The sequence below is a fragment of the Ptychodera flava genome, chromosome 8, assembly GCF_041260155.1.
Source record: "Ptychodera flava strain L36383 chromosome 8, AS_Pfla_20210202, whole genome shotgun sequence".
Classification (NCBI taxonomy): domain Eukaryota; kingdom Metazoa; phylum Hemichordata; class Enteropneusta; family Ptychoderidae; genus Ptychodera; species Ptychodera flava.
In genome coordinates, this window is record NC_091935.1 from 22,988,058 (window position 1) to 23,001,500 (window position 13,443).

The 13,443-nt window shown below is 39.9% G+C and overlaps 1 protein-coding gene across 1 annotated transcript; it reads right to left on the reverse strand.

The window, feature by feature from the left end:
* Window positions 1-8,560: 8,560 nt before the first annotated feature.
* On the reverse strand, window positions 8,561-10,534 carry LOC139138027 (uncharacterized). Its single transcript, XM_070706248.1, has 2 exons — window positions 10,348-10,534; window positions 8,561-10,178 (listed from the first exon to the last, which is right to left on the reverse strand). Exons 1-2 carry the CDS (start codon window positions 10,532-10,534, stop codon window positions 9,040-9,042), a joined length of 1,326 nt encoding a protein of 441 aa, XP_070562349.1. The 3' UTR covers window positions 8,561-9,039.
* Window positions 10,535-13,443: the final 2,909 nt, after the last annotated feature.

Consider the following 13,443-nt stretch of genomic DNA (forward strand, 5'->3'; position numbering starts at 1 on the left):
GGATTTTGCAGTCGTTTCTGACGAATTCACATCGTCACTGATATGCTGATATTAAACAGCGATATATGATAGTCACTTTTTGCACTTTATCATGCTTTACGGTCTATGGTTGGAAATTAGTTTTAGTCTGATTTGACGTCTGGATAAGATTTTCTCCTTCTCTCCAGACCCATTCTGGAGCAAAAATATTCTAAAACAAATCTATACCGAAGTAAGAGTGGCAAGCCAACAAGGTTTCGCTCATAAAGACTGTCCTTCAAGCACACATTGATGTTATGTAACAGGAGAAGCATTGTGTACATGGTGAAATCGAAAAAATACAAATGGTTCATTAAATGTAATGAAAGTTTTGTCAAATTGTAATTAAACCTGGATTGATTTATTAGTTTATTGCATGCATTGATGAAAAACGATTCATTATATCTTTGTGAGACTTATTTGTCAGTAATTGTATGTACAGTTAATATGTTCCTGATAATGAGTTCGCAGAGTTATTGATCTCTATGAGGTACACCGGGTTAAATGTGAAATATGTGTCCGACAATGAAAGTTGGTTTGGTTAACTTCGACCAGTCTTTGTCACGAGTAAAGGTTCGCCTCGGGGATAGATTTTCAGGCTCTAAAATCTAACATTGTTTATTCGGATTCCTTGTGTAGCGCTTTTAGATTCCATTTGAAACCTGATGAGAATATCAACTTGTTTGTGTGAAAATGGAAAATATATTTTCCATAGAGCTCGCAGAGAATTTGATTTTTAAATGTCAGTGTATTTGAGATGATAAGTGTTTTTGAAGCAAGACTTCAACCTTGGTGTCTTATTTACACTTTATAGTCATACCACCAAGGGGAACACGGCGAAGTTTCCTTGAGCGAACGCGTATTAAAACTTTCAATTTAAAGGTATCAAAGGCAGCTAATCGTCAAAACACCTTTTGTCTGGCACACCCACCGGCGACGTGTTATAGATTATATTAAACATGGCGGCAGGTGTTTCAAAGCTAATAATGCAATACATCAATTCAGCGGTCTCAGTCTTTATGCCAGTTCAGTGATGAAAAGAGGATATTATCGATTGCGTGTAAATGCATTGACGCCTTTTTTCAGTTCGTCTTGCTGATTTTACATGTAGGTCTACCCAAACCCTAATGAGCCGTGGACAAAAAGTATGGCTGACTTTATTGGTTAATTATAGATTAAATTGTTACTCTGGCAAGATTTGACGCCTTTTACCGTTTGATGTGGCAGATGCTGTATCAATTTCGCTCTAATGTGGTTATACTTACTCCAATGCCTCTTAGTTGACGCAGCTGGTTTTATGGTTCTCACTAGGTTCTACGGGTTTCTCTATCAACATATGTCCATAGGATCTCGAAAAGATTTTCGCTGTTAATTATACCGGCAACATGATACAATGACCCAAGAGGCAACGTGAGATATACTTCCTATTTTCTCTCTGTATTTGAATGCAACGTCATTTTTTTGTTATTTGACCGATATTTATTTGTGACTGTTTACAGCAAAGTTCCTCTCGTCCTGATAACCTGGTTCTCTCGACCCCGCTTGTTGGGCGCAGCATTACCGTTTTGAATGAAATCAAATTTGTACAACTCGACCAGCGATTTACCCATTACACAGAGATCTAGCCACTAAGGGGCCGTCGATAATAAAAGCTGACGCACAAGAAACGTAATTCCTTCGTTTTACTTGAAACCCCCTCACCGAAAGTTCTTATGCGAAATCAATTTCGTATTATGATGCCGTTTCTGACAAACCCACACGCACCTCTCTGATCCGCACGCCCATGAAAAAATACCGGAAGGGCACATTAATTAATAAATCTCCACTTTACGCGTTTCACTTTTTAAGACAGAACAGTTTAATGTATTTCGCACGTAGGAAAATGTTTCACATACATGTTTCACGTTGAAAAAGCATACAAGTTTTTATTTCACATTCATGTCTTTTCGTTGTCTTTTCTGTCTCCGTATTTTGTGATCATTCTGTTCTCAATGAACGCGAAGGTGGTTTTTGTATTCTCGCTGCAAAGTCGCACTTCGAAAACAATAGAAAATCCTTATGATGCGATTTTGACGCACACAAAACGAAATGAGCTTTTACCCCTTCCCCCCTAAACGAAACAATTACGTTTGTCGTGCGTCAGCTTTTGTTATCGACGGCCCCTAACTAGCTTCGTCTTGCACTATTTGCCGCACGTGTATTGTAGCTCTATGTCTTTTAAATAAGTCTTTATGGACAATCATATAAGATATTTGTTGAATTTCCACACGTGTGTTGCTGCCCTTTCTTTTTTCCATCATGAATTCCCAGGGATCAAGCTGTAAAGTTGTACGAAGGAATATTCTTTAAGGTAGAACGCGCCTCGGGCAGTGGCGGATATTCGGAATCTCAAACTTTTACAATTCTTTTCTGATATGCCACTTTTGGGGGTTAATTTTACAGCTATACCACTTTTGGGGTTCATTTTAAAGCTCTTGGTGTGAGAAAACTTTTTACCAGCTTAGTTTTTCGAAAATCGAAATTTTTATTTTTTCTCCGTAGAGTTAACACAGTGATGGCGGCCATTTTGAATTTAAATACCGGTAAATCCTGGGTTATTTGTTTCTCTAGTACCAAAATTTGCGTGTTGACCCCGATTTTATTCTTGATTTAGTAAGAGAATAGTGGAAAGTTGCATTAAGGAAAGTTTGAGCAAATGTTTAAGTCTTTCACTTTCGAGGTGCATGCTACCTTAAAGACAATCTTCACACCACGCGTTGTTGAGTACCTCCTTTCTTGCTATTACTGGTGAGTACACTCTCTATGTATATTGGTTGGAGACCTAAACCATGCATAAAAACCTCAAACTCACTGACTTTTTAACTAGGGCAGCTCATAGTCTCGGCCATACAATAATCTAGTATCGATACATCCCTCTGGCACTCAAAACTACCGGTGGCTTATTATCTTCGTACTCCTGTTTTGAATTTAGAAAACTTTAATACCGGGGATGGAAGTCTTCTCGGCACATGATGCGCTTCATTGTACCAGAAATTGTCGTTTCTTTGGGTTTCAGTAATCGGTTGACAATTTATTAGTACGACTTTTGTAGGTCTTCATTTCGCCCGATTACTGCAGAATCCGCTACACCTATCATAATAAAAACGGTTGCATCATCACCTTTCCATCACAGCTGGAATTCATCTTTGTCGGTGTCCAAAACTATATTTCTATCCAGTAAAGTTTCAATGGTTCTACTCCGAATAAAAAGGACGCGGTGCGTTCTACAGACTAAGTACGCCCAAAGAATCACGTGATGCCGGTATACAAACCCACATGTGTACTAACGCGTATGGAAATACACGTACGTCTATGCGCGTTGCGCACATGGCTTTGTTTGTACCGTGGTCGATTCGAATTCCGGTTTGGCCTATTCCAAGAGCACGGAGCTAGGCTCTGCAGCTGGATCCACGGAGCCAAAACCAAACGTGATATTACATGAGGAATTATAATGCAATTAAATGCTGCATTCTTTTGATATTTTAGTGATGACTCTGTCCTATGACAGTTGTAAATAAGCCGTTATCATGGAGCGCTAACTTGCATGACTGTTTTAAATTTATTTTTACAGGGGTGAAAGAAAGACAGAAAACGTTTCCAGGAGAGCTTCGACGAAAAAATTATTGAATGCTTCGGGGCCGTCGTAAATTGAGTAGGTTCAGTCGTTACCAATGTCTTAGTGGCCACGTGACTGTGGATTCCTAGCCGAAGCCGTACTACTGTGGCTGTATCTGCCGGATAACGACGGTTCGATGGTTATCAAAAGAACGGAACACTTATGAGATGGAGATTTCGGAAAATGTCACGAGGGATATTGAAGCAGCCCATACCCACAGCTTGGGACCTAAGTCTGTCATTGTCGGGGTCATACTGTCTCTGTTCATATTGGTCACCATTACCGGGCAACTGCTGGTCATCCTTGCGGTTGTCACGGAGAAAAATCTGCGGTTGCCGAGTAACTACTGGATTGCCAGCCTGGCACTGACGACCTGATTCTCGCCGTGGTGGTCATGCCAGTCGCCATGCTCACTGAGATTAAATCCGGGATGTGGCTGATCGGTGGCAAGTTCTGCGACGTCTTCCTCTTTTTCGACGTCCTGTGTTGCACGGCTTCCATCTTCAACCTCTGCTTGATCAGCGTGGATCGCTACTTCAGCATCACGTCGCCGATCAAGTACTCGTTGAGAAGAACTCCTTCTCGGGCGTTGATGATGATTTCCTGTTGCTGGGTGACGTGCATTCTGATAAGTATCGTCCGCCCAATCGGATGGAAGACTACGTCAAGCGACCTCCACTTCTGCGGCTTGCTGAACGAGGGCTATCGCATTTTCTCCTCTGTGTTTTCATTCTATCTCCCCTCGTTGTCATGCTCTTCGTCTACTACAAGATCTTCGTGGCGGCTCGTAGCAGACTCCAGAAAATAAGAGACGTTGGTGGGGGGACTGTCGTAACCATGAGTGATGCGGACTTCCGCCAAAGCGGAGTTGCGATGGACGTCTCTGTCGTTCGCCCATCCCAACTGCGAGGGGGTCAGTCTTCTTCGGTTAGCAACGTCTCCAACGTCTATGCATGGAGAGAAACAGCTGACGGGAGGGCAGAAGCGATGAGACGAAACAGTTTCCACGAAACCGGTACAACATATGGTTCTCCCGCCGCACACCAGTCGAATATGTTGACCGTCCCACCAAGAAACGTCTGGGGCCACGGCGTCCGGCAGCCATCAGGAAGCAATCGAAATCAAGGTTTCAGAGCTGAAAAGTTTTCACTTGCAAAGGAAAGAAAAGCAGCCAGGACTCTTGGTGTCGTCATGGGGGCCTTCATCTTCTGCTGGTCGCCTTTTTTCCTGTTCAACGTCATTGTGCCTTACTGTGATGGGTGCACTGTTCCAATGGAGCTATTCAGCTTTGTAACTTGGCTGGGATACGCCAACTCAATGTTAAATCCGTTCATTTATACGTATTTCAACAAGGACTTTCGGAGAGCTTTTAAGAGATTACTGTTTATCAGACACTGTGGTAAATGCCACCGCTAGATTATTGAGGATACCAGTGTCTACGCTGAAACGAGAAGGGAAACTCACACAAGACGCCGATTTCTAAACGTAGCAACACATCCGTACAGTATCATTTACAACGTAATAAACGTATACATACATTCATACACAAGGCAAATAACCATATAACCATATACATGTAGAATAGGTATCTCTCGACTTTTAAAACTACCACGACATTCATACGTACGTACGCACATACATACATACATACATACATACATACATACATACATACATACATACATACATACATACATACATACATACATACATACATACATACATACATACATACATACATACATACATACATACATACATACATACATACATACATAAGGATAAACTAAAAGCAGAGTACATAAAACAGAGCAAAATCTCCACATTTGAACGTACACTCCGTCGAATTGTGTCAAGAAATCGCTTTTACGTCTCGGCATCTCAAAAAAGCTTCTATAGTAAGAGATCTGAAGAATTTATAGAAAGATGACAAAACAAACTTGATTGCAATTTGCTTGTATCCACTAGAAGTGTGTGACCTTCAACCATCGGTGAAGAAGCAGTACATCTAAGCTTGATAGCAAGAACGAAAACTTCCTATTTTTACAAAACCGCATGCCTAAATTAAGTTCATGGTCGATTTTAGAAGATAACGTTTTGTACATGAATATAACAGCACAAATGTGACGACTTTGTCCCTGACAGATTAGCCTGTCCTACCGCTGTGTACGTCGTAAGGGGGTACCGTATGCTTTGACACAGCAGTTTTCTCCATCTTTACTCATATAAAGTGTGGCCGAAAGAAAGGCACAAAAAATCATAATACAGATAAACACGTAGGACGGAAATGATGCAAAATCTGGAATAGTTGTCGAGAACGTTCGTGTTGACAAAACACTCTGTAATGTTAACTATCTTTGCAAAATGTAAATTTTATTTATACGCCTTGCATCCGTTGGTATGTACACAAATTTAAACTTGATAGAAAGGTTTAAACCATGATTAATTGTCCCCGATTGATAAAAAATGAACAAAATAAAGGGCTAGGATTAGATACGTGGGTGAATATTATATGTGTTATTATTTGATAATTTCTGAGCTTTGTCTTTTTTAAATTCTCTTAATGTGTTTACTCGTTTGTTTTGAACCCCCCTGTTTTTGATGACTAATTTTAGTTTCCTCTCGTGTCGAAAACACGCAGAAGGCTCACTTTGACATAGAGTGCGGATGAATATGAACTAAAACGCTTTGAAGAATCAGATACGAGCTCCATCTTTATGATTAATCGATATCACAATTTCGGGCACAAAGTCCTTTGTATTCTACTCGATGATATAACGTTCACTGATTAACAACAACGTTCATTCGTGACAGAATTTGCAAGTAGGTGCAACGTATTCATACTCCATATTAAATTTCTCGCCATTTTCAAAGCCCGGAAATATGACAAAGAAAGCAGAGAATTCAATATTCAGTGCCATGTGTTCAAATGGATTGCAACATTACCTGTTATATCTGTAATGATTACAGTACGCACAATGTATGCCCTATGCTCCAGACTAACCGCTTTGGGAGCTGAAGCTTGCAGTGAGGTGACCATACATGTATATAACGGGGCACCAGTTTATCATATTGAAACCAGCACATGCAGTTCCTATTTGTGATTAATAACACTTGAATAAACACTCTTTACAGGATGTATTTGCAAGAACTCATTTCAGTTTGAGAGTGAATTCATAAAAACAATTTGAAAGCAAAAGCTTACACTTATGAGCCTTAAATTATTACATTTGTAACTTTTGATAATATCTATCATAGAAAACCAATGCTTGCCTGTTTGTTTGTTTTCTCTTTCCTAAAGTGTGTTGAAATTAAATTACAATACTTTTGTCTACCACTTGTGGGGGCTCATTTTAAAGGGCATAGAGTCAATAAAGTTTTCACTGGCTTATTTTTGTGAAAATTGAAAATTTATTGTTTTTCGCTTAGAGTTAACACGGGATGGCGGTCATTTTGAATTTAAAAGTCTGGTAATTTGTGCCTCATTTGCCAAAGTTTTCATGGTCGCCACTGATTTTTATTCTTGGCTTGGAAAGGGACCTGCTTACAGTTTCATTGCGGAGAGGTTAGGAAAACGTTCATAAGTCTTTCAATGTCGAGGCGCGTTACACCGTAACGAGACCAGAAAAGCTGTGATAACGGCGCACTTTCATTACAACATAACTTTGGAGCTGAAACATAAGAGTTCGTTGGCCAACGCCGCCTATTGAAAGCTGAATACTTCTTACTGCCAAGGGAAAAACACTTGAATTTTCATTTTAATTTCAAATTTCTTCAAATTAGACTGCCAGAATGGTTTCCTTTGCTTATTGAAAAAGGTAGGCAGACAGGAATTCTATATACTGAAAGATATGATTGTGAAGTATAACACGATTGGAACTAATCTGGGATAATTGGATTTTCATATTTTTCAAATTTCTCAAAAGTGTTAGGTGCCATATAGCTGAATGTTGCAATATTACAAATTACTCATAAAAACAAGTGTGTAATGTAAAAATAAAAGCAGATGAGATTACATTTGTAGATTAAATCGACATTACTTCACCATCCAATTATCCCAAATTAGTTCCAATCGTGTTGTATGCAAACTGATTAGAACAATGTCGAAGATTGATGTCACTTATTTCACAATGCCTCGTCAACAAAAACCTACATTCTGCTTATTTTCAAATGTACCGAAAAAATACCAATCAGAATTTCTGTAAATGTAATCGTTTTAAAGGCTCTAAATGATAGCGGTTTGCGTAAATTACATGCCATGTGTGTTGGGTTTCTCATTTGCGTAAAAACAATCACTAGAATGTGAATAATTTATGGAGCTTATGTTAATTGTATACTCCATACCATAACATATCTACGAATTGTAATTCCTTGCAGTGAGGTTGTTGGCCCAGAAATGCATCAAACTACTATACTAGAATTTTTTGTATGCTGAAGTCTATTTCAGATCCTAGCATGACTAGAATTTTCAACATTGTCAGGTTCAAATCGTGAGCGTACCTTACAGCGTAATTGATCAGGAAAATCACATGGATGGTTTTATTTGTGACAATGGCGCAGGCATGCCTGACACTACAGCCGCCTATTTCGTCATGATCATTGCTCGGGGGTTACTTTTGGAATTACACTTATGAATAAAATTTAGAGAACATTCTATCTTCAATGAGTCCTTGAGATTGATTAGATTTTGCCAAGCCCCGGAGGAAATTGCGAGGCCTGGTGTATCGCGTAAACACTAAATATGGACTATTTAAGCAATAACCCCCGCTGAGGAAGGGTATACCACGAGATATAGCACAATTCACGACATATATGCACGAGCCGCAGGCGAGTGCATATATGGAGTGAATTGTGCTATATCGAGTGGTATACCCGTCCTCAGCGGGGGTTATTGCTATTATATTATATCAACTTCATGTTATTACTTTTGTAGACATTAATATTGATAAAAAGAGGGCCGTATTCAAATATTTATGGAGAACGGCGTTTGCTCAAAACAGTGGTTAAATGAAATGGGCCCCAGAACAAGCATTTTAACCTTCTCCAGAAACATCCAACACTCAAAATATACGTAGACTTGCACAACTGTGAGTTTCGTATCACATCGTCAAACGAATATTTATTTTGAAATGATACGGTAGAACAAACGTAACTGTCAACAATACAACACGCGTGTACAACACTCTGAAAGCAATTCAATAAAATATTTACATATGAATACAACCTGAATCATGTGAATGAAATTACATCATCTATGTAACCCTGCGTACTTGGTGCCGCCATATTTGAATAAGCTGCAACGCGAGAGATGGATCGGCAGTGCACAGATTGTGTTTTTCTTCAATTTTTGTGTATAATACTGACATTTACGGGACCACTAAAAGTGCAACTGTGAAATAACGATGCAGCACTCTGGTTGTGGGTATTTGAAATGGCGGCGATGCTAGAGTCTGCAGGAGTTTGTCGAGATGCCACGGGCACGATGGTGTTTTGAGCTTGAGGCGGTGCAACGTCACTGCCCACTGTAGGGACAGCAGAATTACCACCCCGTTGTGTTCAGTTTGGTAACCCAGGCTTTTAGACAGAATACCAGACATTCCATGGCTCTGATCAGAGGTGAGTTTGTTTGTATAAGATCTGACACTAGCTTCGTTTTTATGGGCCGTGAAGTACATGATGTGCCTCGTCTCAACTCCAGCAGAATCTAGCACAGTGCACGCAGTTGCCCTGACACAGTGATTTGTGTAGATTGTCGACAAATTTGCCGCTTTTGAGATATCTCTCATCATGGAGCCTAATTTATTTTCGCCCAGTGGTGAATTACAGTACCATACTTTGTCATCCGGCTTTACATTGACGCGAGGCCTCTGAAATAATGCATTTTCTCCCGGATTTAACTTTGACAGATATTTTGCGAATGCTGCAACGGGGCAATTTTCGCCGCCGGTGGCGAACATTTTGGCTTGCGTTTCAAAATCATCGTCCGGGTGATTTTTCGTTTTTTCGGAGTACGTAAATTCTACAAATTTCGTTCCATCATAGCTCTCCCTTACGCGGTAACTAGATTTCGTCAGCTTTCTGAATCCCTCTCGGCCCCTGCGTCCAAAATGAAACGTCAGGTCGAACCACACTTTCCGACTCAATGCCAAGGGGTCGCTGCTGGACAAAACGCCACTGGAAGCTAACTTTCTCAAGTCGTACGTTGATATCGGAGTTTTGTGTTTTGTTGAATCAAGTCCATCCGCCTTGAGCTGCTTGCACAGAGCTACAAAGATGTTGTTGGCCGCTTTGAATTCTCGATCGCGTATGATGTTTACATTGCGATGGTACGGGGGAGAATTCAGATGTCGGTTGACTGAAGCACGGATTCCGGTCAGGCTTGATTTGGAGTACCGTTCCCCGGTCTTGCTTCGTGCCTCGGCATAAAATCGCCTCAAAATTACCGCCAATCCTTCTGGGGAGAGATATTCGAACGCCGGGTTTTCATTTTTTTCGATCAGCCAGTCTAGAAAAATTTGAAATCAAAGAAACCGATTAGTGACATGTCATGAGGTCATGTCAAAAGGTCAAAAACCGTAATCGTTTTTTTTTTTGTAAACATAGGCATGATCACCCACGGAAGGGACCGTGCGTGACCGTACCGATATATTAATCTCCGAGATCTATCGACTCACCTCGCAGAAGTTTTACGCCCCATGTTGTCTGCTTTGTGGTCGCTTTCTCGTCTTTCAGTAACTCTATACTGTCAAGGTCATCTTCGGTGAAGTTACCAAATCGTGTTGGTTGCATTGGCTGGACAAATTCCTCAGTTTCTTGAAGGAAATCCTTCTCCGTTAACTCTCGTGCAGCATACTCGGCCATGTTATATTGCAGACGACATCAAAGGGGAGCACAACACAATTTTTAGGTCGTGCAAAATTCTTTAATTAATTAATCCAAAAATGAAATGAATGTGTACATATTGGTATGTATTTATTATATTTTTACCAAAATATTTCTCTGATATCTAAATCCTGCCCTCTCCTTTATTTGCTTACGTTTTCACTTTTATATTCATATTCTGGGGCCAACGATAGCAGTGCTTTATGGTTTATTTAACCATGGCTTGCATAAATTAAAACCGGTTCTCATCCAATCATAACATTATGTCTCTGGCACAATTGCACTGATATAATATAATTTAGCATATGAATGTCGTGACGGCTATCAGCTCTCTCGAAAGACAGCAAATAAAAGTATGAAATTAAACCTTTTTGGCTTATCAAAATAAAATGTGCTCGATCGGCTGAGTCGTCGTAGCATTTCACAGGGCATGGGTTCGACATCCTCAGTCAATGAGGATGACCGAATTACTCAAGATTCCCGTATAAGATTTGGAAAGCCTAGGGGATTAAGCGGAACACGTAGAGATATGTCTGGATATGAAAGCATTGTGGTGTTTAGTCACATCTATCAGATCTACTCCTGTCAGGCCTGTGCAGGACCGCTTCAGTGAAGGGTCAAAGGTCACAGGAACGTCATCTTGCATCGTGGCAAACATTTGATGGAAATCAAACTTATAGAACATACACAGGCTAATCATTCGGACGTTTCTGCCTTCAGGTTGTAAATATTAGATCGAGTTTCCGTTGTGAGAATTGAATTTTCAGCTGGAATGTGTTTATAAATTTTAGGAAAAATTCGACACTACTTTTCCTTCAGCACTTGTCTGCAAAAAAGATCTTAAATATTATCCAGTTTTCCTTATTCTTTTAGAAGAATAATGTACGAAAATCAAAGCTTGAGTTACAAAGTTTTGTTTTTGTTTGTTTGTTTTTTTTTGTTCACAAATTTCCCCGTCTCTATCCCGGTGAGATTTTGTCATACGAACATCATCGACATGATAGTAAAATTCACGCAGTTCAACCTTTTCCTAGGCTATCACAGGTCTTTACAATATATGGCGTTTACCTACGAGTATGAATTTGGATGTTTTAGCTCAATGAATGCCAGCGTAAGCAGTCTTTCTCAGTCGAGCACTCAGCCTTTGGGGAAATGAGAATGCACATTGATTTTATAAGTCTTTAGAAGTAATTTGTGCATTGAGAACCGCGTTCTGACGTGACTGAAAGATGAACGCAAATATAATTTTATCGTGAATGCACAAATTGCGGTTCACAGGTAAAACACCGGTGGATGTCAACTGGAGGTCGCACTGTCACGTGACAAAAAGGGGTCATCACAGCATATAAAAACTGACGCACTAGAAATGTAATTCCTCAGTTAAGGGGAAGGGGGTAAGATACCCGTTCGTTTTGCGTATATCAAAATCACACAAGTCCTGTAGCAAAGAAATTTAAAAAATCAGATTTAAACCAGAACAAATACGATATTTTAATTGCAGCTCATGGAATCGCTACAAGTCATGACCCCGGGTAATGACCTGTCTGTTACATAATTATGAAACGCGCCTTTTCTGACACTTTTTATGCATTGATACTTGATAGATGGACACTTTCTGATTTATCTTCCCGCAGTTTCCACTTGTTGTGTCCTACCATAAAGAAAATCACTCCCATTCATGGGCAAACCGCTCTTTTCGGTTTAATCGTAAAAACATCTTAGAATTAATGCTGAAACCAACTTTGCATGAGGAGTTTCGTTTTGAGGGCTGGGATCGACATTCAAACTAACGAATAACGTTAGAGCTACAGCTTCTCTGATCGACGGCCCCTAATACTTGAACAGCGCTACTGACGTCAATACGTAAGGGACCATCTCAGATTGTCGCATAAGTTCAAGAAACGAAATTCCTTCGTTTATATCTAAATCCCCTCCCCCTCCCCTAAACGAAAGTTCAAAAATGCGAAATGTCGATGTCTGCCTGGGAGCATTTTGCTATAGCTACTGAAAAATATGCTTCCCCTGACTACATAACACCGTCTAGAAATCGATTAAATTTGAGCACTAACCACTGTCAGCATGACATGAACGAGTTGAAAATAGTTACAGCAAAATTTGTTCGTACTAGTGCGAAGTTTTTGTTTATTTTTACACACCATGTAAAGAGAACTTGTAATCACAAAATAAAAGTGCGAAAGTGAAGTTCAGTAATTGAATGGAGGCCATATCCCCTAACCCGTAAACGAATGAATTTCGCTTTTTGAACTTATGCGACAGTCTGTGACGGTCCCTAAGCAAACCTGGCGGACGTGTCTCTTTTACCGCTAACGGATACATCTACATCAAATTTTCAGCTAGCAACAACAAATCATACACTTATTCTGGTAATTGACAAGAAACGGGTCATTTCGAACCATTACGTCGACATCAAAGCATGTCCAAAGAGCCTCCTGTCCTTTCATATTGCCATATAAACTGTCTGAATATGTATACATCCAAAAGTTCAAAAATATTTTAGGGAATCTTGGCCCTTATTGACTTCCATCTCTTCGTCCTTAATGGGGTAATTTCTCAACTGAGACAGTCAACTTTGTAAAATTACTTAAGTACTTCACAAAACTTAGCGATTCCTAACAAAATGACATCACGCTTGCCTTTTTGATGGATGTGTACCTCTGCGATGTATTGTGACAAAATGTGCGACGCCAAGCTAATTTAAATAAAAGCTAAAACTGCCAGTATCGAGTTCGCTAGATATGCTGTTGCTCATATTTTAAAAAAATACAAACATAGAAGCCCTATTCTTTTGCCATTTTCTTCGTTAACATCAAGTTCAAGCCGTGCATTCCTTGGAAAGTGTTTATATACACGTAAACAAAGTACGCCAT

Bases quoted from the DNA above. Each gene is read 5' to 3' on its own strand.
- LOC139138027 (XM_070706248.1), bottom strand. From the start codon at position 10,534: ATGGCCGAGTATGCTGCACGAGAGTTAACGGAGAAGGATTTCCTTCAA. The intron at 10,179-10,347 runs GTGAGTCGATAG...AAATTTTTCTAG, and splicing joins GGGCGTAAAACTTCTGCGAG to ACTGGCTGATCGAAAAAAAT.